This window comes from Phyllostomus hastatus, unplaced genomic scaffold, assembly GCF_019186645.2.
Source record: "Phyllostomus hastatus isolate PE091 unplaced genomic scaffold, TTU_PhHast_1.1 phas_scaffold_60, whole genome shotgun sequence".
In the NCBI taxonomy this organism is placed as follows: Eukaryota; Metazoa; Chordata; class Mammalia; order Chiroptera; family Phyllostomidae; genus Phyllostomus; species Phyllostomus hastatus.
Genome location: NW_025334038.1, coordinates 2,729,820 through 2,753,752, shown reverse-complemented (window position 1 = coordinate 2,753,752; position 23,933 = coordinate 2,729,820). Strand labels below are relative to the sequence as shown.

Genomic DNA, 23,933 nt, shown 5'->3' with positions numbered 1-23,933 from the left:
TGGAAAAGAAGCCTTCTTTGCCCTGGTGTTGTAAACTGTTAGAATGTACCCGTGCAGTCGCTGGTGGCCATCTCTGACTCCCCTGCAGAAAGCCTATCTGAGGATGAGGCCAATGTAAACAGAAAAATGGAGGGACACAAACCTAGTTCTGCTGATACCTATGAGCATCCAGATTCAGACATGCCTAAAGCCAGATGCCCTGGACTTGTCAATTACGTGGGTCAAGTCATCTTTGTTTTTCCTAAGCTGTTTTACAGTGGATTTCTGTTTCTTGCAACCAAGAGTCTGGTTATTATACCTTTAAGACTGGAGTATGGGTACCTATCTTATGGCATCGTGAGAAAATTAGAAATAACATGTAAAGCAACTGGTGCAGTAAGTCCTTAGTAATGCTCAGGAAATGTGAGTGAATACAGGAATGAACAAGGTCACAGGAACTTCACAGAAAGTTCAGTCACAGGAACTTCTGCCACAGATAAGCTTTAGATCAAAGGTGACAGAGGGGCCCACTCAGACCTTCCTCCTTTGGTGTAATCAGTTCAAAGAGATGCAAAGTCTGTCCAGGAAAGGCTGAGGAGTTGGGAAGCTGGAAGCAGTTTCTCACCGGAAAGAACAGAGGATGCTGAGAGCAACCAGGAGCATCACCAGGGAGGAGCTGTAGCCCACAGTATACATGACCTTCAACTTCAGCAGGTACTCGTGCTGCAGAGAGAGGAATGTGTCATTCCTACCTACCCACCTGGCTGACTCTCCACTTTTCTGCCTCAAGTGTATCTGTTTTCCAGCCTGCCTGAACCCCTTCAACTCAGACTGCTATGCTGTTTATGTTCCAAGGACACCATTCATAGACTCGTAACATCTTGGCTTTGGAGATCTTGGGGATCATCTCATGCCAAGTCAAATTTATGTCCCTCATATGTCACCCTGGTATTTGCTTGAATACCCCCAGGAATGAGGTGCTCATTGCCTTTGAAGGAAGTTATTCAGTATATGGCCGCACGAATATTAGATATTTTTTCCCATGTGATGTTAAAAGCTATTACCTTATAAATTGCATTTATTGGTCTGTTCTGTTTCTGGAGCTACTTAAAATAAACTGAATTAGTCTTGTAACTAAGGCTTGTCTTTATTTTTTAAAAATAAACTATTTCGCCCTGGCTGGTGTGGCTCAGTGGATTGAGTACCGACCTGTGAACCAAAGGGGTGCCCATTCAGTTTTCAGTCAGGGCACATGCCTGGGTTGCAGGCCAGGTCCCCAGAAGGGGGCATGAGAGGCAACCACACATTGATGTTTCTCTCCCTCTTTTTCTCCCTCCCTTCCTCTCTGTCTAAAATAAATAAATAAAATCTTTTAAAAAATAAAATAAAATAAACTATTTCATTTTGGAATAGTTTTAGACTTACTGAAAAGTTATGAAGATATTACAGAGAGGCCTGTCATTTTTAATATAGCTATTCTGCCAATCTGACTCTCACTTATCTTTCAGCATTAAATGTCCCCTGTGTCTTTACTCTCCTTCTACAATCCTTCAACATTTTGCTCAATTAATGTGCTCCAATTGTCAATGACCTTCTTAAATAAAACACCCAGAACTGGATAGCTGAACAGCTCCAAATGTATCTGCTAACCAGGAAGAAGTAGAGAGGGACCCTCATCTCCCCTGATCTACAAACTACACTCCTACAAATGCGGCCAAGCAGCCACTTCACACTCTTGGTTCATCTTTGATTCAAAAAGATTTCAATGGAATACAATGATCTGACACATAGAGAGAAATGTAAAGACTTGCATTTAGGTTCAAAAACTAAATTGTACAACAGTCAAAAAAATCAAGGAAATAAAAATTTAAACAATAATGCTATGCTATTTTTTAACCAACCAAGATAACAGATATTTGAAACTACTGTAATAATATTCTGTGCTGGCGAGGGAAAAGTGGGATGAAAACTGGTTCAATCTCTCCAGAAAGTAAGGGTAGTTACGAACCTTTGAAATATGCAGTCCTTTTGACCCCCCTTCTATCTCTAGGAATTAATCAGAAATATAAAAGCATCTTTATATATAAAGATGGTTATCACAAAACTATTTGTGATGAAAAACATTTAAATGTTCAACATCAGAAGAATAGTTAACTAAATTATTTTAAATCCAAATTATTTTCATATTAGGGCACATTATAATAATGTTTACCTTTCAAACTTGAAAGGATGTCAGGACATGCTAAGAATGTAATTTTAAGTAAAAGGCAGAATACAAATTTTACATGTATACTAAAATTCCCACTGTAGTACATGTAAAAAAAAAGTGTTAGGTTGAATTATATGCAATTGCTTTTTTTTGGACCAAAAATGATGAAAGAATATCTTGCCTTGGCAGGCATAGCTCAGTGGATTGAGCGCAGGCTGCGAACCAAAGTGTCGCAGGTTAGATTTCCAGTCAGGGTACATGCCTGGGCTGCAGGCCATGACCCCCAGCAACCGCACATTGATGTTTCTCTCTCTCTCTTTCTCCCTCCACTCCCTCTCTAAAAATAAATAAACAAAATCTTAAAAAAAGCAAACATTTTAAAAAATGATGAAATTGGGGCCATTTCATGTAGTTCAGTCTCATACATGCATAAGAACAAGATTGTAAAGAGATGTGTTAGACGTTAATACTGGTTAACTTCGGATGATAAGTTTGTGGATAGTGCTGTTATTTTCACTTGCATTTTCTTTCTTTAAAAGAGATTTTATTTATTTATTTTTAAAGAAGGGTAAGGGAGGGAGAGAGGGAGAGAAACATCAATGTGTGATTGCCTCTCATGAACCCCTAACTGAGGACTGGCTTGCAACCCAGGCATGTGCCCTGACTGGGAATTGAACCAGCGACCTGTTGGTTCACAGGTGGCACTCAACCCACTGAGCCACCAGCCATAGCATCACTTGTATTTTCTACACTTTTGATTTTTCTACAGTGGGTAAGTACTACTTTGTAACCAGGAGAAAAAGGTAATTAATTTAAAAACAAAACAGACAAGAATAATATGGGAGAAACCACACTTGCTGATAGCTCTTCATATGAAAATGATCTTGAGGTCATAATGGCCAAAGCTTCATGGTGTTAAGGAAGTGTACTACACAAAAAGAATACAGGTGTCAGAGCCAAGCCTGTGACTGTTACTCACTAGCTGTGTGACCTTGGGCAAATTATTTAATTTCTCTGACCATCAGATTCCTCATTTGCAAAATTGGGATACTATCTACCTTGAAGGTTTTTTGGAAGAACAAGTAAGGTATCAGGGAGAGTATCTAGACAATGGCTGGCACTTTGGGGACACATGGTGCATGTGATTTTTCCCCACCTCCACCCTCCACCCCTATCATCCATCCTTCAACATGAGTCAATGGTGTGAAATTGTGTGAGCTTATGGTGTGAAATGTGAGGTATGAGGTACCTGCTAGAAAAACTAAGCCTTCTCTCAGTTACATAGTGAAATGTTGTGAGGTAGCTGGCCACACTGGAACATTTGGAGCATTTGGTCCAGTTCTGGGCATGTTATTTTAAGAGGCACATTAATAAACTGGAGCATTTCCAGAGAAGGCTGATCATGTCATCTTAAGAGTATAAGAATAAACTGTGTACATCACACCCAGAGGAAAAAAAACTTAGGGAAGAAAAGTATTAGGTCGACTGACATGTAGAAGTAGAGTTAAGACCTAGTGTGAGCTCCGGTGGGAGGAAGTTACCAGAAAGATCATTTGACTCAAAATGACCAAAAACTTTCCAACAGCAACAGGTGACCTTTGACAGGCTGCCTTGTGACATTGAGCTTCCCCACTGATGTGACTACAATCCCAGGACTCAGGAGCCATCTTATAGGAAACAAGGCAGAAAGACAAAAGGACAGTAGGTTGCATTAGATTAATGGTTCCTAGACTTTGGGACATCAAAGAGCAGTGAAATGTCAAAATACCAGAGGACCAACATGAGCCCCATAACTGTGGGTGCTGGCCTCACTCCCCGGGACACCAGTTCAGAAGCAGTTTGGGCCAGCCTATGGCAGCGTGAGGATGCACAGGTAACAGTATGGAGTTTAGGCTGAGTATTCTGTGCTGTCCTGCGGCTGGGGTCATTGTCTGACACCTGATTCCCAGGACACATGGGACAGCTTCCATGCAGACCTGGCCCTCCCCTGTGTCTTTAAGGTCTGACCCAGAAAGAGCCCTGTTCCCAGGATGCCTGATGCAACCTCAGTGCCCCTGCCTTTGACGATTACAACAGTGCACCACCCCTCAGTGGACTCGGGGTCCCCAAACCTCACTGCTCTCTGCGGTGGGTCAAATTACCTAGCTCTCTGCTTTGTACCCTGACAAGGCCACCTCTAGATTGGGGTCATCAGACTTTTTCTATAAAGGGGAAGATAGTAAATATTTTAGACTTTGGATGCCATAAGATTTCTTTTTAAACTACTTAATTCTGCCCTTGTAGTGCAAGTGGGAGTGGCCATGTTTCAATAAAACTTTATTTGCAAAAGCAGGTGGTGGGCCAGATTTGGCCCAAGGGCTATAGTTTGCCAACCTCTGCTGCAGCTTTGTCTGGTCTTTCTGCCAGCCAGAGTCCACTTTGTCAATGATATTTGTCAATAATAGAGACATGAATGCCAAGTAAGGAAGCTGAAGAAAGACCAACAATTCAGACTTTCACCATCATTTGATTAAAAGAAAAAAAATTCAACGATAATAAATAGAATGATTCAAATCTCAGAATAAAAGACAAAGTTTGTGCCAATTTGTAGACCAGCATTTGGACTAGTTTGAATCACATGGTCTGAAACTCTTCAAATTTTAGGGACTTTTAAATATTTTTTTATGTGAGCTGAAGCTAAGGTAGGTTTCTTCTCCACTATTTTTGGACAATAATTTTCTTAGGTAAGTTCAAATTTTGTATTTATCTTAGTTAAGTTTCAGCTCCTTGCCCAGGGATTTCACAGTCTCAACCTTGCCATGAATATCAGGGTTAGGGCCCTGGGCTCATTCTTTCCCAGCTGATTACTCCAAGTCAAAAGTTCTCATGTGTGGTTTCAGTAGATATCACTCACAAAAACAAAATCTCTTTGGGGTCCCCAATAATTCTTAAAAATGTAAAAATGGGTGGGGTGGGATGGGTGGAGGAGGGCAAAGGGGGTAAAATTGGGACAACTGTAATAGAATATCAATTTTTAAAATCTTTAAAAAATAAAATAAAATAAAATGGAGGAAATCAAAATCAGAGAGGAAGAAGCAAGTTCAAACTAAATCTATCCATGAATATAGTTGAATCCAGCTGTATTGCGCAGAAAGTAAATTTTCTTACCACTGATTAACCATAGAAATCCTTAATTACCAATGAACTTTAATGTTATGCACTGGAAATTTTATGATGAGTTTTTATTTAATATTTCCTTATCCTTCTTCCCTTTGTAGGGGGGAAATTCCATTAGGGTTATAGCCATAAAACTTAAAAATTCCTTTCTTTTGGTTAAGAACTTGAAATCAAAAGACAATAAAAATAAATCTGGTTGGGGGGAAAAAGGTCCCAAAGCTAAAAACTTAGAGAACTGCTGGCATAAGCCAATCAGGTACCCCACCCCTCTGCCAGGGATGGTCAATGGTGGGCAGATTCAAGTCACTTTGGGCCAATGAGGTGTTTGGACAGGCTTGCTGAGGGGTTGGGTAAAACAGCTTTTTTGCTCTTAGGAAGGAGCTGTAGGAAATCAGACTATCCCTCTTCCAAGACAAGCAGGCCTGGGGGAATCTGCGGTGGCAGTCGGCAGTGGCAGTCATTTTATTGTGGGAGAGCTGCCAGCCTTGGGAAGAAGCACCAGGATAGCAGGTGGAGAGGTGGAAAGGACCTGGTCCTTGGCGGTTTTGCAGTGTTGCCTCATGAAGGAGCCCTGACACTATTCTCTGCACCCTCGGGTCCTTTGGCTTAATAAGCCAAATTTGCTTATTAAGCCAGTTGGAAATTTATGTTATTGCAACTCAAAACATCCTTTTGAACCTCGATCCTACCACCCATCATAAGAATGTTTGGTCTTAATTTTATAGATTTTACAAATGTGACATCCATAGGTCCCTGTCTTCATTTGAGTCAATGATAGCAATGGTCAGAGCCTACCCACCATCCCTCCAAGATCATATGTACCCACTGGTCAATTCTTGTTGAGTCCCAGGATTAAACTAACCCACTCAGGCCAGATCTGAAGACCTCATTCATGTGTTTTCTCCAACTGGATGGCAAGCCCTGGAAAGAAAGAAACCCCATCCTCCATATCGATCCCTCAATCAAACCCCTTCATATAGAGCAAGACTGATTGGCTATAGAGGAGTCTTAGAAAAACTCAGAAAGGAGTGTGGTCTGCCTCCCAGCCACATTCTCTCTCTTTAATTCTGCTGCTCCCTACTTCATGCTTCTGCATGACCCCATCCCACCCTCCAGAGAAGATGCAAGCTTGTCCATCATATTCCATTGGCAAGTTTAGTTCATGGGACAGCTGAGAGTGCATCTCCCAGGGGGCACACACTTTCATGAGACATCGACAGGATTTAGAGGGGGAGCACTGGCTCTTTTTGGAGTTACACTTGCTTTGAATTCTGCCTCCACAACTTTCCTTTTTCCCCCTTGACTTTCTTTCCCAGTTTTATTGAGATAAAATTGACATACATCACTGTCTGAGTTTAAGGTATACAGCATAATGACTTGACTTACATATATTGTGAAATAATACCACAATAAGTTTAGTTAACTTACATTATTTTACATAGGTACAAAAAAGAGAGAAATGAGGATTTTCCTTGTGATGAGAACCCTCAGGATTTACTCTTAGCAACTTTCATACATAACATATAGCAGTGCTAACTATTGTCATCACATTGTCCATTATATCCCTGGTACTTATTTATCCTGTAACTGAAATTTTGTACCTTTTGACCACCTTCATCCAATTCTCCCTCCCCCATCCCCATCTCTGGTAACCACTAATATTATCTATTTGGTATGAGTTTGATTTTAGGGTTTTTTTTAAATTCTACATATACATTGGATCACACAATATTTGTCTTTATCTGTCTTATTCTTCACTTAGCATAATGCCCTCAAGGTCCACCCATGTTGTTGCACAGGGCAAGTTTTTCTTCTTTTTGTGGCTGAGTGACATTCTGCTGTATATATGTGCCACAATTTCTTTATTCATCTATAGATGAACACTTAGGTAGTTTCCATATCTTGGATATTACTAACAATGCTGCAATGAACATGGGGGAGCAGATACCTCTTCCACATTTGCCTCTATTACTTACTAAGCATTTTCCTAACACCTTTGAGCCTCAGTTTCCTTATTTGCAAAATGAAGAAAGTAATAGACTTACACTGAATGCTTTTGAGGATTGAATGTAACTATGCATTAGGCAGCTGGCACATGATACTGTAGATGTTCAGTCCAACAATGAACATTTGTTGGGCACCTTATAGGTGCCAGGCATTGTGCTGGGCAATGGGGGCCTGGATATTATTTTTTTGACTTGTCACTGCTGTATCTCCATGCTTAGACCCCTGCCTTGCCCATAGTAGATGCTCAGTAAATGTTTGTTGAGTGAATGGATGCCTCGGAGGAGTTCATATTTTAGTGAGAGAGATGGATGCACATGGCACAAGCTGATGATTTCATATAACATGGGAGATAATAGCTGGAGCCCTTCCTAGGGGGACAGGACAAAAGAGCTTTCTGGAATTGATGGGCTGGAATGGAGTTTTGAAGAATGTACATGCATCAGTCAGGAAAAGAGAGGAGGGAAGGGTTCTCTGAAACTGGTAGCCATTTCAGAGGTACCTGGAGAAGTTCATCCCATGGGTCACAGTGTCCTCTCTCAAACCAGGACTGCCCTGTGGCTGGGCTCTCTCCTTTGAGAGCAAACATTGATTGAGAACTGACTATGGCCAGGCACCATTCTCAACACTTCTATGGATTCACTCATTTAGTTTTCTTGGCAAGCCTGAGAGGTCAGAACTATTATTAACCCCATTTCGCTGATGAAAAAACTGAGGCACAGAGAAGTAAAGTTCTTCCCACCCCGATCAAGGTCACAGGTCAGGGTTGACCTGTGATCCACCAGCCTGGCTCTGAGCACTTAGCCACCACATCACTTCTCTTTTGTTTGCATGACTAAATAATTCTCAGTCTCGTGGTGGCATGTGGCAGTCCACTCTGTGCTGTGGCCTTCATGACCACCATCTCCGGGTTGATGGACCAGGGTAGTGAAGCAGGCCCACTGAACCCCAGGTGATGAGCGGAAGAAAAGTGGGTGGGAGGGGTAGCCCCCAACTCACCTGTCCTTGGCCCTGGTCTGGCTTTACTCTAGCCTCAGCCAGGCACTTCTCACCCTGTAGCTCCCCCACCCCGCCCCGTCTGGGGAAGAAGGGAGGTCATCAGGCTTACCCGCTTCTGGTTGGTCTCCTTGGACGAGTCGTTCACATTGACCCCACATGCCAGGTCAGGCCTGGGGAAGATTTCTGACCAGCCACCCTGTGTGCAGTTTCGAAACATGGAACCTGTGGGTGCCAAGTGTGCTATGTGTGAGCAGCGGGGACCATGGACAGATGGCTGGGTCTCCTGAGTACCCTCGGCAATGCCTCAGCAGCAGCCTAGAGCTTCCTTCTGTCACTTTGTCCCAAGCTGCCTTTCTCTGAACCACAGAGTCAGCTCCCAATTGGACCAATAATTGATCCTTGAAGAACAGGTAAGTCAGTCAGTCAGGAAAAGTACTAGGAAAAGCAAATAGGCAGATGGGCCTAGAAGGGGCAAAGACCTGGGATATGTATGTGTGTGTGTGTGAGAGAGAGAAAGACACACAGACAGACCTGCTGATCCTTACACCTCAATTTACAAACAAAGCTGTCCCTGAACAAACATTCCCTCGTGGCCTCCAGTCACTACTTGTCTTCCTTTCACTGCCTCACCCACACCCCCATCCCACTGTGCCAGGTACCAGGGCTCCGTAGATGAGAGAGGCTTACTGACTCATGGCACAGCACTCAATCGTCCCAACCAGACCCCAGGCCCCCAACGGCCAGGCCACAGCAGAACTTCCAGTGCCCTGTACCTTGCTGCTTCCTAGGGCCCAGCCCCACTCCAGGGCTCTCTTAGACCCCTGTGGAATCCCACTCCCCTCCCCACTACGCCCTTCCCTTCACAGGCCCTAAACTCCGCTCCAAGGTCCCTCAATACTCAAGGAGAAACTTTCCCTCCTCACCCTCCACCCCCTCAGGCTGACATGTCACTGCCACCTTTTTGAGCTCAGTGCCCTACACCTCCAGCACAGGCTGCATCCTGTGCACTCACAAGGGATGGCATTGGCTTCCTTGACTTCCCAGCAGATGAGCTTCTGACAGCCCCCACAGCCTGCCCAGAGGCCTTGCTCACCAAACATTTCTAGAGAAGCAATGAATGGATAAAGAGCCTGCTCTAAGCTCTCTATGGAGAAAAGGAGAGAGCTTGCTCACAGGGAGCTTGTAGAGCAGGAGCCCAAAGACTGGGGAAGGGGAGCTGCCATCCAAGAAGGAAGTCTTGGGGAGCCACCAGGAAGCATTTTCCTTGTGGGAATGACTGATTCAGTTGCATCTGCTACTCTGGGCTGCCAAGCAGAGCTGAGTTCTGGTCTCGGGTCTGGCTGCTTTTGGTGTTGCAGGGGTGCAAGGAGCTGATCACAGCCCTGCCACTACTTTTGTTCTGCTCTGCACCCTCTCCAGGGACCTCTTGACCACACAAGCTGGGCTGGCCTGCTCCTTTTGACAAGGCCCAGGGTCTGGGTCATTGGATCACAGGGTTTAGGGTCAAGAAGTTTCCACTGAGATGGAGAAATATGGCTGGCATTTCTAGAATCAGCCATTATGCTAACATGCAGATTCTGATCTAATCTTCATAGGGCCCCAGTGAGGGATGTGCTATAGGCCTATTTTACAGATGAGAAAACCAAGGGTCAGAATTGGACAACAGTGCCCAGCTAAGACAGGTCCCATTACTTCATTGCCTTCCTGCCTGGCTCTCTCACTATGGACCCACAGGCAGCTTCTAGCAACAGGAGACCATGGCTTTTGGACACCAGGTCTGCCCAGCCTATGAAGGCTCACAAGGCATGGAGTAAAATTTTAGCACCAGAGAGATCACAGTTTGAAACCCAGCATTGCCTCTTGGTGGCCATGTGACCTTAGGTGCATCACTTTTCTATGCCAAATGGGTGGTCACTTGCATTGCAGAACTGAGCAGGAAACATGATAGCACATGGAAATTGCCCAGGCTGATGCCACGCACAGAATGGGCAACACAGTGTTATTCACTCCTACTTTGGGTCTTTCAAAAATAGACCAGGAGTGGTGGGGCTTGGAGTGTTGGAATTTAGGAAATGGGTAGAAGTTAGGTTAAGGGAGCTAGGTTGTCAGACAGGAAAAAATGGTGGTCAAATTTAGGCTAGTTAGGTGGGAAGATGAGTTAAAGAATATAAACTCTGTGAAGCCCAGAACCAGTTGTCAGACATGCATGACCACAGCAGGTGGGCTTCCTATTAGGGGCCCTCTCCACACCGACCCAGCAGGATCCCCAAGACATATGATCCAGGCCAGGTGCCCAGAGCAGCTAACAAGGCAGAGCACTTTGCTGGCCGGGGCCCTGGGCAGAGCTGCAGAGGAGACAAAATTTGGGCTCTCTCAGGAATCCCCTCAATCCCACCCACTTTCCCTGCATGTAATACGTAATAGGTAAACATCCTTACTCAGGTTCAGGCCAATATATAGCTCAAGGATCTCTGAAAGTACAGTCAGTATGTTTGTGCACATGTATATGTACAGTCCCAAGCTCTCATCTAATTCTCAAGAGGCTCCAGGACCCTAATCAGGTTAGAAACTTCTACTGTTTTAAGGTTCCGATCCCCCATGAGAGAGAAGAGAAAGAGGGCCAAGGCCTGACCCTCCCTGAGAAGTGTGATTTTTTAAATAAGAAACTCAGGAAGACCAGTGTCCTTTTAGCAATCAAAATAACACATCTTAGAGGAAACTTTCTAGACTCTGGCACACACAGAGAAATATCTGAGGTGGAATCCAGTCTGCAATTTCTCATGTCACACGGACACCCATCCTATCAAGGCCCGTGAGGTAGAATTAAATTATTATTAGTTTCTTCTTACTAAAAGAAGTCTCCAGAACACTAGGTGCTCCTCCCTAGGTTGAGGTGGGGAGGCTTTCTCTCCTGAGAGGACACAGAGGGGCTGGGATCTAACCAGACCCCAGGTGGACCTATGGGGAAAGAAGGTAGTGGTGGGAGGATAGGTCTTGATGGGAGGCTCGACTGGTCCTGACCTGTGCTCCCAGACTGGCCTGTGCCTCAAATTTAGGGCTGGATTTGAGCAGACTAGTCTCCCCAATGTGAGGTGACCCCTGCCCCCACCCCCTGGGGGCCTGTGCCTAGAATTCAGCAGGCAGAGAGCTTCACTGTGGCCAGGCAGGAGGGCCCTGTAGGAGGGCCTTGTAGCACCACAGTGACACCAGGTGGTAGTGAAAAGAAACTGCCACAGAGGTTGGCATAGGACCCCCAGCTTCCTTCCCTGAAGCATGCAGACCTGGAGCTGCACCCTTGGGTGGCCCCTGGCAGGTCTTGAGCAATTAAAGGATTGAGGCACCTCAAGAAGGAGACAGCTGAGTTCCAGTTAATGAGGCAGGCAGGGGTACAAGCAAGGGCTTGGGGAAGGATGTGGCCATGAGCAGGGCTCTGTCTGACCTGTTTACAGAAGGGCAGGGGGATGGTGGTGGGGGAGACAGAGACAGTGGCTCTGAAGAAGGCTGTGAAGGGAGTGCTTGGAAAAGAGGAGAGCTTCCAGTTCTTCCTACAGGAGAACTTGGCCAGCCAGGGAGGAGCACTGGCTGGGGAGTCCGAGACAAGGGTCTGGTCCTGGCCTTGCACTTGACCAGCAAGTTACTCAAGGTCAATTGTGTCTGAATTAATCTCCTGTATCCCAAGATCCATAGACCCCAGGGACAGACATGGAAGAATCATGCCAGGAGATAAAGACTGTATATAAGTTTGCTGGTGTGTGTGCATGTGTGTGTGGAGGGCGGGGGTGGGTGGTACTTAAGGTTAAAGGAAAGAACAAGAAGGGGTATAAGAGGGAGAGAAGAGACAAAGGAAAATATTTTAAATTTATTTCCAAGCCCAGTCTCACAGGATTGGCGTTATTTATTGTCCTATTTTACAGGTGAGAAAATTGAAGCCCAGAGACAGTTTGAAGAACTTGGGCCCAGAGGTAGAGATGGGCATCCAGCGGGACCCTATTTCCCCACATCCCTTGCAGCTAAGAGTTGCCATATGACTGAGTTCTGGCAGAAGCGACACTGGCAGAAGTGGCATCATTTCCAGGCCTGGTCCTTCAAATCACCCATTGCTGATCCTCTGGGTCCTTTCCCTTCACCAGTCTGAAAGCTGTGTGCCAACACCACAGCAGGAAGGTGCCCACATGCCAGAATTGCCATGGAGAAAAGAGTTTCTTGCTCATCAGAAGTACCTGTTTTGGACTCTTGGCAGAGGAGCACTGGAGATAGGCTTCGAGATTTGTGGATTTGTCTGTTTTGGCTGCTAGCGTTACCAAAGCAGTAAATGAAAGGGTGAGTGAGATTCAAACCAGACTCTCTGGCCCCTCTCCAATTTTTGTATTTCCAATCCCTAACAAGGACCCCACCCCCATCACTCCATTCATTACTTGACCCCAGAGAAGATTTCTTGGCCTCATGGGTTCATGCTGAGGCCCCACTCAGAGGCTACCCCATAGCCTCTCAGCTGGGCCCTTTGGGTTAGATGGTTACCACTTCTGCTGGTGAGCATCTGGAAGAATCGAGGACACTCCACTTCCACAGTCTGTCCCAGCTCAGAGGAGGGCCAGCAGCTCATGTTGTCCCATAGCCCCTCGCAGCCTGCCAAGAAGAGCAACACCATCAGACAGGGATGGAGCATGGACCAAGGGCCACCCCTCACTGTCCTGGCATCATTCCCAACACCCTCACCTGCCAGGAGCTCCCATTAGGTACTGCCTTTTTGAGTGTCTTTTCAACTTTAGGGCCTTGGACTCTGCCATCTACATAGTAAGTGCTCAATGTTGAGGAAGGAAGGGAGGAAGGAAGGAAGGAAAGACAGAAGGAAGGAAGAAAGGAAGTAAAAGAGGGAGAGAGGGAGGAAGACACATTATCTCATACAAGCCTTACAAGTGCATATCTGGATTTCTCCAGAACAGAGACATCTCTTGCCCTCAGCTTGCATTAAATGACAGTGATGGTGGGTCTCATCCTGGCTGCACAGTAGAAACATATGGGGAGCTTTAAACACATACATTACTGGGCTCTACACCTAGTGATCCTGACTTAATTGGTCTTTGGTGGGTCCCAGGCATGATGCTGTGTTAAACCTTTCCAGGTAATTTTAAAGTGATTGCAAGGTTGAGAATCCTTGTCCCATGGTTCTTAAACTTCAGCTTGCATCAGAATCATCCACAAGGCTTCCTGATAGACAGATAGAGTCCTACCCCCAGGAGTCTTCGTGGAATCTGGACATTTGCATTTCTAACAGGTTCCCAGATGAGGCTGATGCTACAGGTCTGGGACTACTGAGAGCCACTGTCTTGGCCTTTGGAAGCAGCTACATCAGCATGGCCACTACATTTCTGGTAGAAATATCATTGAGGACACTAATTTCCAGCTCACTGGGTTTCCTTCACGAGACTCATCCTGGAAGAACAACCTGGTCTCCATGCAATGAGAATCTGAATTTTTGGTGAACAAGTATCACATATCTGTCCTTATAGACACTGAATCTAGAGACTGTTCCCTCTTTGACTTGGCTGCTAGAAAGCTCAGAGCCACATGTGTCGCCCTCTTCTGGTAACTGACGGGCTTTGAAATGAATCGAAAAAATCACTGGTGTCTTCAATGTAAAACAAGGCACTGCGAAGCCAGGCTTCTGGGTTATCTGGGTGTCTGAACTTTTATCGTCTTGGGGACTTGTATTGTCCTTGAGCTACTATGCAACTCTGTAAGTTGTAGATAAATAGCAGTGCAAATGATTTTTGTCCATAGGCATGAAAATGAATTTTTTCAACTGAAGTTTTGCATTTATTTGTAAATTCATTTTACCAGTCAGCCTTATGTGTCAGGTACTTTGAATTCTCCCATGAACCAGTGGTAACATCTTACTGGTTCTCTCATTAATTAAATACAATGTTTGGTAGGTATTCACTTTATATATGAATGCAAGTTATGATTATACTCTCTTTAAAAAATTATCATTTAACATAACCAGCCACTGATTCTCCCAAAGTTGACCCCAGGGGAAAAAACTCAGGGAGACTGCTCCTTGTGACAGGTTTCAGAGGACTCATGCCACCTGAGGAAACATCACTGCAGAAGATTTAGAGGGGACCGGAAATAGAGCTGAGGTGATGCTTATGAGGTGAGAAGAATCACCCCTCATCTGGTTTGGAGGAACAGAACACAGACCTCCCCACCCCAGAGCCCAGGACATTCAGAAACCCTGGTCTCTGAAGTCCCACAGACCTGCGTTGCAATCCTGCCTCATCACCTGGCAGCTGCCCCAGCCCAGTTCCTCTTCTCCTCTGGGGGAAACAAATACCTTCCTTCTGAAGTCATCAGGAGGATGCGGTCAACCCCCACCCAGTGGGTGCAGATGAAAGGCAGCTCCCACACACCTGTCCTCCCAGGCTCCTTCCTGGTTCATCCTGGTGTCAGGAGGCTGGGCCAGGATGGGGCCTCTGGATTGCAGGGCAGTTTTTAGCACCAGGGGTAGGAGATGGGTGTGGTCTCTACCCACAGGGCAAATTCCCAAATTTGTAAAGAGTAAGAGTCTCTTTTCAGCGGTGACTACAACCAAGCTCAAAGCATCAATACCCTTCTGACAGCTGTGTGCCCTCTCAGGGAAGTTCCCTGGTGACCTGTCGCACTTCAGAGGGGCTGATCCTCCCATGTGCCGCAGAGATCACCTGGGAGCATGCTAAGTGTGCAGATCCCTAGACCCCACCCCAAGAGATTCTAATTCAGTCATTCTGACCTGCAGGAATCTGTTTTGTAAGAACTCCCTAGAGATGTTGCTGTCTGTGGTCATCAGGCCTTGCTTTGAGAATCTCCCTGCTGCTCCTCTCTCCTCCCCACAGTGTGGGACCCTATTTCTGGGCTCAGATCCACCCTTGGCTCCCAGGAGCAAATCTGACATGGTGAGAAAAGCAGCCTCCCTGGGCCCAGGGAGGTCTACTGCTGGTGGGCAGCTCCACCTGTTTCAGGATGCAGACGGCTCACCACCTCAGGCAGAGAGCCCATGAGGGCAGGAACCTGCACCTGCACAGGCTGGGCATAGCATACTCACTCAGCAAACAGGGTAGCCACACTTGACTTCTAAATTCCATGTTAAGGTCCTGGCCTTCCAGTCCTCTGCCTGCTACCTCTGGTTGGGTGCTAGCAGGGGTCACCCTGTGCTTTACACATGGGAGCTCATTTAATCCACAGCAGGGCAGCCAGTGGGTGCCTGGACTCACAAAGCCAAGAAGTGGAGGCTGGGACCCTGTAACCACACTGCTTGGTGCCACCTCACAGGTTTTGCCCACTTGTCCTGTCTCTAGGTGGCACCCCCCCCACCCCGAAACCAGGCTGAGGATGCTGGGGAGAAGCCAGGAGGTGGAGAGGAAACAGCGTATGGGGCTGCAGAGAATGCAGGGAGGGGGCTGGAGAGTTGGGAAGGTGAAGGTAGGTGTGACCTGGCTGTAGGACCAGCCCGGAGAGGGAGGAGAAGGAGGGAGGAAATGAGGGAGGATGGGAGGAAGCCAGGCCTAAGGTCAGGATATAGCGCCTGGGGCTCTGGAGATAAGGCAGCCCTGGGGATGACGGGATGGGCTGTGGCCCTGGCAAGGGAAGTGGTGGGAAATGGAGAGGAGAGACGATGAACACAGAGGGCAAGGTTTGGATGTGGCTCCCAAAGGGCTGTCAAAGCGTCAGTGGAACAAAAGAACCATGTGTCTGTGTCCTTTGAGGAATGTGGGAGATGAGAAGCCCCTTGAATATTCCTGAACCTTCACCCAACTCTCCCAGTGAGCCCTGAATGAGGAGGAGCTCGAGCTTCTCCCTATCTTGAACTGCCCCAGAACTCCACCACTGTTCGGATTACTGGTTGTCCATATTCCAGCTCTGGACACTGCTCACCAGGCCTGAGCTGGGTGTCCTGGAGCTCACAGGCCCTTGGGTGACTGCGGCCTCCCCAGATGCCCTTGAGACGATGACATAGTCCTGGGAGGCCCCTTTCCAGATGACCCACTGTATTTCTCCACTCAGAACTATTCCAGCATCTGAAGCCTGGAGGATGAAGCTGGCCCCTCATCTGCTCCCTTTCTTCAGAGATGTCTGTGTGGTGGCAGGTGCCTGGTTCAGAACACAGCTTCCCTGCCAACTCAGCCACATCTCTTGTATTGGAAGTATTGGGGGCCCCTCCTGATTGTAAAAAAATATGCAGGAACCTCTTTTCTCACTTTGGAAGAAATGGATTCAGGGCTGAGCTGACCAGGTCACTCAGGACACTGGCTCATGGCTGCAGTCCATGAGGTCAGACAACTCATGTCTGGCTGGCCAGACAGATGGGGAAGGTGCCAGGGTATCTGGCAGGCTACCTGACCTGGGTCACGTCAGGCTGGTCCCACAGCGACACTGGCCTGGTACTGGCAAAAGGCAGGGTGGAAATGGCTGGTGGTGAGATAGAAGAAGAAAGGGGAGCAGGCTCCCCTGTGGGGTTCCCCTGCCAGCTGGGTCACTGCCTCTTGATATCAGGCATGTAGAGAGAAAAGGTTGGAGAAGGGGCTGGTTAGGCCTGGTCTGGACAAGCATCAGACCTTGTGGAGCCCATAGGGGTCAGCAGTGTCACTGCCCCACAGCAGAGATGAGGAAACCCAGGCTCCAGAAAGTGAAATGACATGTGTGGGCTGACAGACTTACAATGGTGGAGCTGAGGCCCCACCTGCTAAGCTGACCCTTGGTGGCAGCAGACCTGGATCCTAACTCCACACACATTGTTCGTGTCCTGAGTATGTGACAATGCCACACTCTACCCAAGCCTCAGGTTTACTGTCTGGTCATAGAAGGCATTGGAACAGACCCAGGGTGCCCAGGGTGCAAGAAGCACATCCCAGGTGGTATGCACTTTTAGCAGGTACATGGTAGAACACTTTTAATTTTAACACTTACACATTCTTATAAGCATTTTTTAAAAACCTCACCTGAGGATATTTTATTGATTTTAGAGAGAGAGGAAAGGGGAGAGAGAGACAGAGAAACATCGATCATTTGCCTCCCATACTCACTCCAATGGGGGATCAAACCAGTAACCTAGGTATGTGACCTAACTGGATATTGAACCCACAACCTTTTGGTGTACAAGATGCTTCAACCAACTGAGCCATCTGGCCAGGTCTTAATAGTTACACATTTTTTAAAGAGAATTTTTAGCATGCATTAAAAAGTTACAGAACTAGCATATCACATTGTGATTTTACAGCTACTGCTGTTTAGGATGAGGTTAAGTTAGAAAAAAAGTCAGTTGGATAAAAGAGAACCCTTGTGCATGGTTGGTGGAACTGTAAGCTGGTATGGCTACTATGGAAAACAACATGGAGTTTCCTCAGAAAAATAAAGCATAACTATCATATGATCCAGCAACTCCACTTCTGAGTATTTATCCAAAGGACATGAAATAAGTACACATATCCCAAAGAGATATCTGTACCCCTACATTCATGGCAGCATCGTGCATAATGTCCAAGATATGAAAACAACCTACATGCCCATCAAAGGATGAATAAAGACAATTACAATAAGATATTACTCAGCTGTAAAAAGGAAGGAAATCTGGCCACTTGTGATAACGTAGATGAACCTGGAGGACATTACAAGTATGTTAAATGAAATAGGCTAGATACAGAAAGACAAATACTATGTGTTCTCACTCATCTGTGGAATCCAAAAGAAGTCAAATTCACAGAAGCAGAGAGTAGAATGGTGGGAGAAATGGGAAGAGGTTAGTTAAAGGGCATAAAGTTGCAGTTATGTAGACAAATTAGTCTAAGATCTAATGTATGAGAGAGGACGCCCCCAAAACAGAATTATGTTCTGTAGGCCAGACCCCTTGTATTACATGCTTCCCCTGCTAGGCGAGTATTCTAGGAACCCATGTGTATCAGTGTACCAGTTGGTGCTGTGGTGAGAGGCTAAGACAGGCTTCAGTGAATTTTTTTGAAGACTCTTTTAACACATTTGCCCATCTAAATTTATGTGAATTTCACCTCAATGGAAAAAACTGACCCCACACAAACTAGCCAGCCATCCCTTCCTACTCATGTTCTTTGGGAGAGAGCAGCCAGCAGGCAGAGGCAAAGGTGAGGACACTAAGGCCCAGAGAGGATCAGTGTCTTGCTCAAGGTCACACAGCCTCTACGTGACCACAGCCCACATGCCCAGGTCTGTCTGACTGCCAAGCCCACACTTTCCCAGCCACCACACCATCTCTCTGGAACATTCTACCCTAGGGAGAGCCAAAGACCTTCCACCAGGCAGCTCTGAGGGGGTATCAGCTTCTGTAAACAGCAATAAATAGCCTGGTAGAGCAGGCCACACAGCTATGAGGGTGACCCTGGAACATTACCACAGAATGCTGGGAAGTCCTTGGCCATGTAACCTGGAATAGCTGAAGAGTTAATTTTTTATTTGTGATAAGTGTGCTGGGCTTGGTGACAGTTCTGTGAGTGGCATTTCCTGTGACTCGTCCTGAGTTCAAACATTAACCTCCTCCCCAGGGAGGGCTGAGCAGTTTAACCATTAACCCTGTGCCCCCAACAGAGAGTCCCACCACCCATTCCCTGCCTTGGGTGTCAGAGCAGATCCTTGTTAGGGATGGAGATCCTGTGGGCTGTGGGCATTGGTGGGCATTGGTGGGCATTGGTGGCCCAGTACTTTAGGAGCTGCAGAAGCCAGCAGGGGCTGGGTTACAGGGCTGGGCCCGCATCTGGGTGGCCTTGGCCTCAGCCCTGCAAGCAGCTTGATTCTGCTGTGGACACAATGGGCTTGCCCACCCGCAATGTCTCTGCCCCTTTGTCATTTCTCTTGTCTTTTCAGGCTTTGAGAGGATTTTCCCCTCATCCACCACATCAGTTCTAAACGCCACGCTGGACCTTTGGTTCTGCTTACTGACCTCTCAGCAGAGCAGGCCTGAAGGATTTCCCAGAAGGCCATCCTCGGATGTCCTCTGCCTCAGGGGCTTTTAAAACAGGTTTTCAAAGCAACAGACCCCTTTCCTAAATGAAAACTGCAGAAGGCCAACATGCAAAGCAGATCCGAGTGGCCCGAGCCATGTGTGTGCGATGGGGCCAGCCTGGCCACCCTCTCACCCACTGCCCCAGCCTTGCCAAACAGTCTCAAATATTACAAATCCAGCATAGCCCTTTCCTCACATGGGGAGAGTGAAGTCCAGAAAAGAGGGTTGCAGATAGGGCCTTACCCACATCTCCCCACAAAGTTAGAGCCAGAACCAGTGCAGAAGTCCCAGGAACTTTCCCAGCCCTGGATGCACAATTAGAACTATGTGAAAGTCTTAGAGAAAACAAATCACCAGACCTGTTACAGCTCAGTCCACCTGGGCACCAATACGCTTACAATTTTCCTGAGGACTATAAATGTGAGGCATCCATAGGGTAACTGGGCAAGTGGTTGGCAGGAGAGAAGCCTCCCAGGGGCCCAAATGGACCACACCCATCCATGGCAGAGGTCAACTGGTCTGCACCAAGGAGCTGGGGCAGAGAGGCCATCAGAGCTGCCCTGCCTTCACATATTCTCAACAGCCTCATGAGTTCATAAGATTATTATCTTCATTTTAAAATTGGCAAGTTGATTGCTTCTCAGCCTTTTAGCTAAGACCAAGTGTTAAAATTGACAAGTTGAGGAGAAGAGGCGTGAAGTCTCTCACCCAAGACAGAAGAGAGGAAGTAGCAGTGCTGAGATTTTAGCCCCTAAGCTCATTTCACCAGATTCAGACTGTCCATGGCCTAGCAGCCCACACCACCTTCTTCTGGGTTTGCAGGAGCAAATCTCCCCTTGCACTGATGGAGCCCAACAGGAACATCAGGGAACCCAGAAGGTCAGGTAGGAGGCCTCAGCCAATAAGGTCACTTGGGGCCTGAGTCGGGTAGGCAGAGCCTTTCTAGGAAGACTTAGGAGAACAAGGGGCTTGCCTTCCTGCCCCAGGTCAGGCTGGTGAGCATCCCTCCATGGGTGGCATGGGCTGCACTGTTCACTTCAGTTACATTTTGACAAGTCAGGCAAGCTGGGGACCAACCATATCTCCATGGGGGCCTTGCACCCCCAAAGGCTCTGCTTCATCTCCCAGTCTCTCCCTGGGACCAGTTCTCTTTTGTTTTCTTCTCTTTCCCTGCTCCCAGTCAAGAATCTGCACTGACTCATTCACTCAGTAAGTCAGTCAACATACACACACAGAGTACTCAGTTTTGCAGGCCCTATGCCATGCACTGGGGAAGAAGAGGAAAGTGACACAGTTCCTGCTCAGGTGGAGGCAGGGACAGGCCAGCAAGCACATCTCTATAATGCAGTGCAGAGATGTCAGGAGGAGAGAAACTGAGGGTTCTATAGGAGTCAGGGTGGTCATTTAGACCAATGGAGCTACAGGCATTCAGGAGATCATTCCTGCTGGAGACTGAAAGGGAGAGTGCTTGGCAGAGTGAAAAAGAGACAATGGTATAGCAGAGGGATCAGCACGTGCAAAGGCCCAGAGGCATGAGAGAAACTCACATAGTTGAGAAATCATAAGCAATTTGGTTGTGCCAAGTAGAAATGTTTGGTCTGGAGGCCTGACCTTGTCTGGAGGGCAAGGAGCTGGATTTCATGCTGGAAACACTGGGGAGCAAAGGAACATTTTATACACTTCAGATGATAATTTTTAACATAAATGTCCCTTACCTCTCAGTGTGAACTAAGTTCACCATCATCTCTCCCAAATGCTTGGAATTCTAGGTCTTATCTCTCAGAACTGAATGAAAGCCCCATGCACTGTCATTGGAATTTTAGGCATTTATCCCGAGGACATGCACATAAAGGGTAGCTGCCAGCTCTGCTGCACCCATGGCTGGCCTTGTTGGTGCCTCGCTGTCTGCTGTTCCGGGAAATTGCTAGGGTTCCAGGAGGGCCTGGGAAATCAGGAGGCTCTGGCTCAGTGGTGCCCCCAGTAAGCACCATAAGACCGTGGTCTGGCTGCTCACAGATACCGTCCAGGAGTAGAGAGGAAGAAAAGGATTGAACTATGGGAGGAAGTCTCCTGTCCCTTTCCCTCAAGCAGCAGATGGGTGAATTGGCTAAAGCCCACTGCGACATCCAAACACCCTCACCTGATGCAACCACAGTCTCATTGCCTCATGGACAGAAGAGTCCCTAGCCCTGACCTGCCTTGAAGTCTTGACTCCACACATCTAACCTGGTCTCTCTTTACCCCTTCCTCCCATTGTTGAGGTCAAACACTTGTGGGTCATATGAAACCCATCCTTTCCCAACTCACCCCTGAGGAAATTCATCATAAACTAACCAATGTGAAAACTACGAAATGTTACTGAAAAAAATTAAAGACACAATAAATGGAAAGACACCCTGTGCTTATGGATTTGATGACTTAATACTGGTAGAGATGTCAATACTACCCAAAGCAATAAACAGAGTTAGTAATCTATCAAAATCCCAATGATGAAAATATTTTATTTAATATTTATTTATTTAGTATTTATTTAACATTATTTGCAGAAACAGAAATCCTCCATCCTCCATCCTCCATCCTACAATTTTAATGGAATTTTAAGGGACCTGGAATAGCCAAAACAATCTTGGGAAAAAAATAGCAAAATTGGGATTTTACTGATTTCCTTACAGACTTTCTGATTTCAAAACTTACTACAAAGCTACAGTAATCAAAACAGTGTAGTACTGGCATAAAGGCAGATATGTAGACTAATGGAACAGAATAGAGAGCCCAGAAATAAACACTTATATATATGGCCAAATGAATTTTGGCATGTTTGCCTAAGCTATTCAATGGGGAAGTATAGGCTTTCAACCAATATTGCTAGGAAAACTAGATATCCACATGCAAAAGAATGAAGTTGGACCCTTACCTTACACCATATACAAAAATTAACACAAAACACACCAAGGCCCTAGCTGGGTCACTCAGTTAGAACATTGTCCTGTAAATCAAATCAAAATGTTGTAGGTTGGATTCCAGGTCAGGGCACATACCTAGGTTGTGGATTCAACCTAGGGATTGTGGATTCAATCCCTGCCAGGATGTGTATGGAAGGCAACCAATTAATGTTTCTCTCTCTCTCTCTCTCTCTCTCTCTCTCTCTCTCTCTCTCTCCCCCTCTCTCTTCCTATCTCCCTTCCTCCTTCCCTCCCTCCCTCCCTTCCTCTTTCTCTAAAATCAACAAACATATCCTCAGGTGAGTATTAAAAAAAAATTTTAAAAAATGGACCAAGAACCTAAATATAAAAGCTAAAACCACAAAATTGTTAGAAGAAAACATAGGGGGAAATCTTAATAAGCTTGGATATGACAATGATTTCTTGGATATGACACCATGAAAAGAACAGACAATGAAGATAGAAACAAATACATTGGACTATATCAAACTTAAAAACTTCTGTGCATCGAAACACACACACAACATAGTGAAAAGGCAATCTACAGAATATGAGAAATTATTTGTAAATCATGTACTTGATAAAGGGTTTATATCTGGACTATATAAAGAACTCTTACAACTCAACAAGAAACCTAAACAACCCTATTTAAAAGTGGGCAAAGAGCTTGAATACACATTTATTCAAAGAAGTCATGCAAATGGCCAACAATACATCAAAAATGCTCAACATCAATTAAGGAAATTCACAACAAAGCCTCCATGTTGAGGCTTTGTCCAAATGAGACCCTACCCATTTGGATGACCACTATCAAAAAAAAAAAAAGAGAGAGAGAGAGAGAGAGAGAGAAAATAACAGGTGTTGGTAAAATCTGGAGAAATTAGAACATCTGTGCACTATTGATGAGAATGTAAAATGGTGCAGCCACTATGGAAAACAGTATGGTGGTTCCTCAAAAAATTAAAAATAAAATTATGGTATGATTCCAGCAATTCTACTTCTTGGTAAATACACCCAAAAATTGAAATCAGGGATTTACAAGAGGTATTTCCACACCGATGTTCACAGCAGCATTATTCACAATAGTTATAAGGAAGAAGCAACTCAAGTGTCCTTCAATGAATGAATGGACAAAGAAAATGTGGAGTATTATTCAGCCTTAAAAAGGAAGGAAATTCTGGACTTCTGGCCTAGATGGAGGCATAGGTAGATAGACTTTGCCTATGTGCACAACCAAAAGAAAGACATCAACAAATTTAAAAACAAAAAACAGCCAGAAAATAAAACTGTCAGAAAATAGAACTGTATGGAAGTCTGACAATCAAGGAGTTAAAGAAGAAACATTCACCCAGACTGGTAGGAGGGGCAGAGATGGGCAGCTGGGGCAGAGAGGACTACCGGTAAGGCAGTAGCTGGAGGACCAGTGCAGGTGAGACAGTGGCTGGTGGTCCCATATTTGCATGCGGGTAAACCAGGAGGAACAACTGGGGAGCAAGACAGACTGCACAACCCAGGGTTCCAATGGGGGAAAATAAAGCCTCAAAACCTCTAACTGAAAAAACTTGTGGGGGTTGAGACAGCAGGAGAAAGTCCCAGCCTCACAGGAAAGTTCACTGAAGAGACCTACAAGGTTCTAGAA

General features: G+C 46.0%; 1 protein-coding gene across 4 annotated transcripts in view; it reads right to left on the bottom strand.

Annotated features, from left to right (window-relative positions):
- SCTR (secretin receptor) overlaps nucleotides 1–23,933 on the bottom strand; it is a 73,927-nt gene that overhangs the window by 29,667 nt on the left and 20,327 nt on the right. For 3 of the 4 annotated variants that reach the window (XM_045825993.1, XM_045825994.1, XM_045825996.1), the window contains 3 exons: nucleotides 12,866–12,973; nucleotides 8,457–8,569; nucleotides 605–702 (listed from right to left, as the gene is read on the bottom strand). In XM_045825993.1, the coding sequence (XP_045681949.1) occupies nucleotides 605–702; nucleotides 8,457–8,569; nucleotides 12,866–12,973 (319 nt within the window). The remainder of the gene's footprint in view (nucleotides 1–604; nucleotides 703–8,456; nucleotides 8,570–12,865; nucleotides 12,974–23,933) is intronic. The other variant, XM_045825995.1, reaches the window with a different exon arrangement.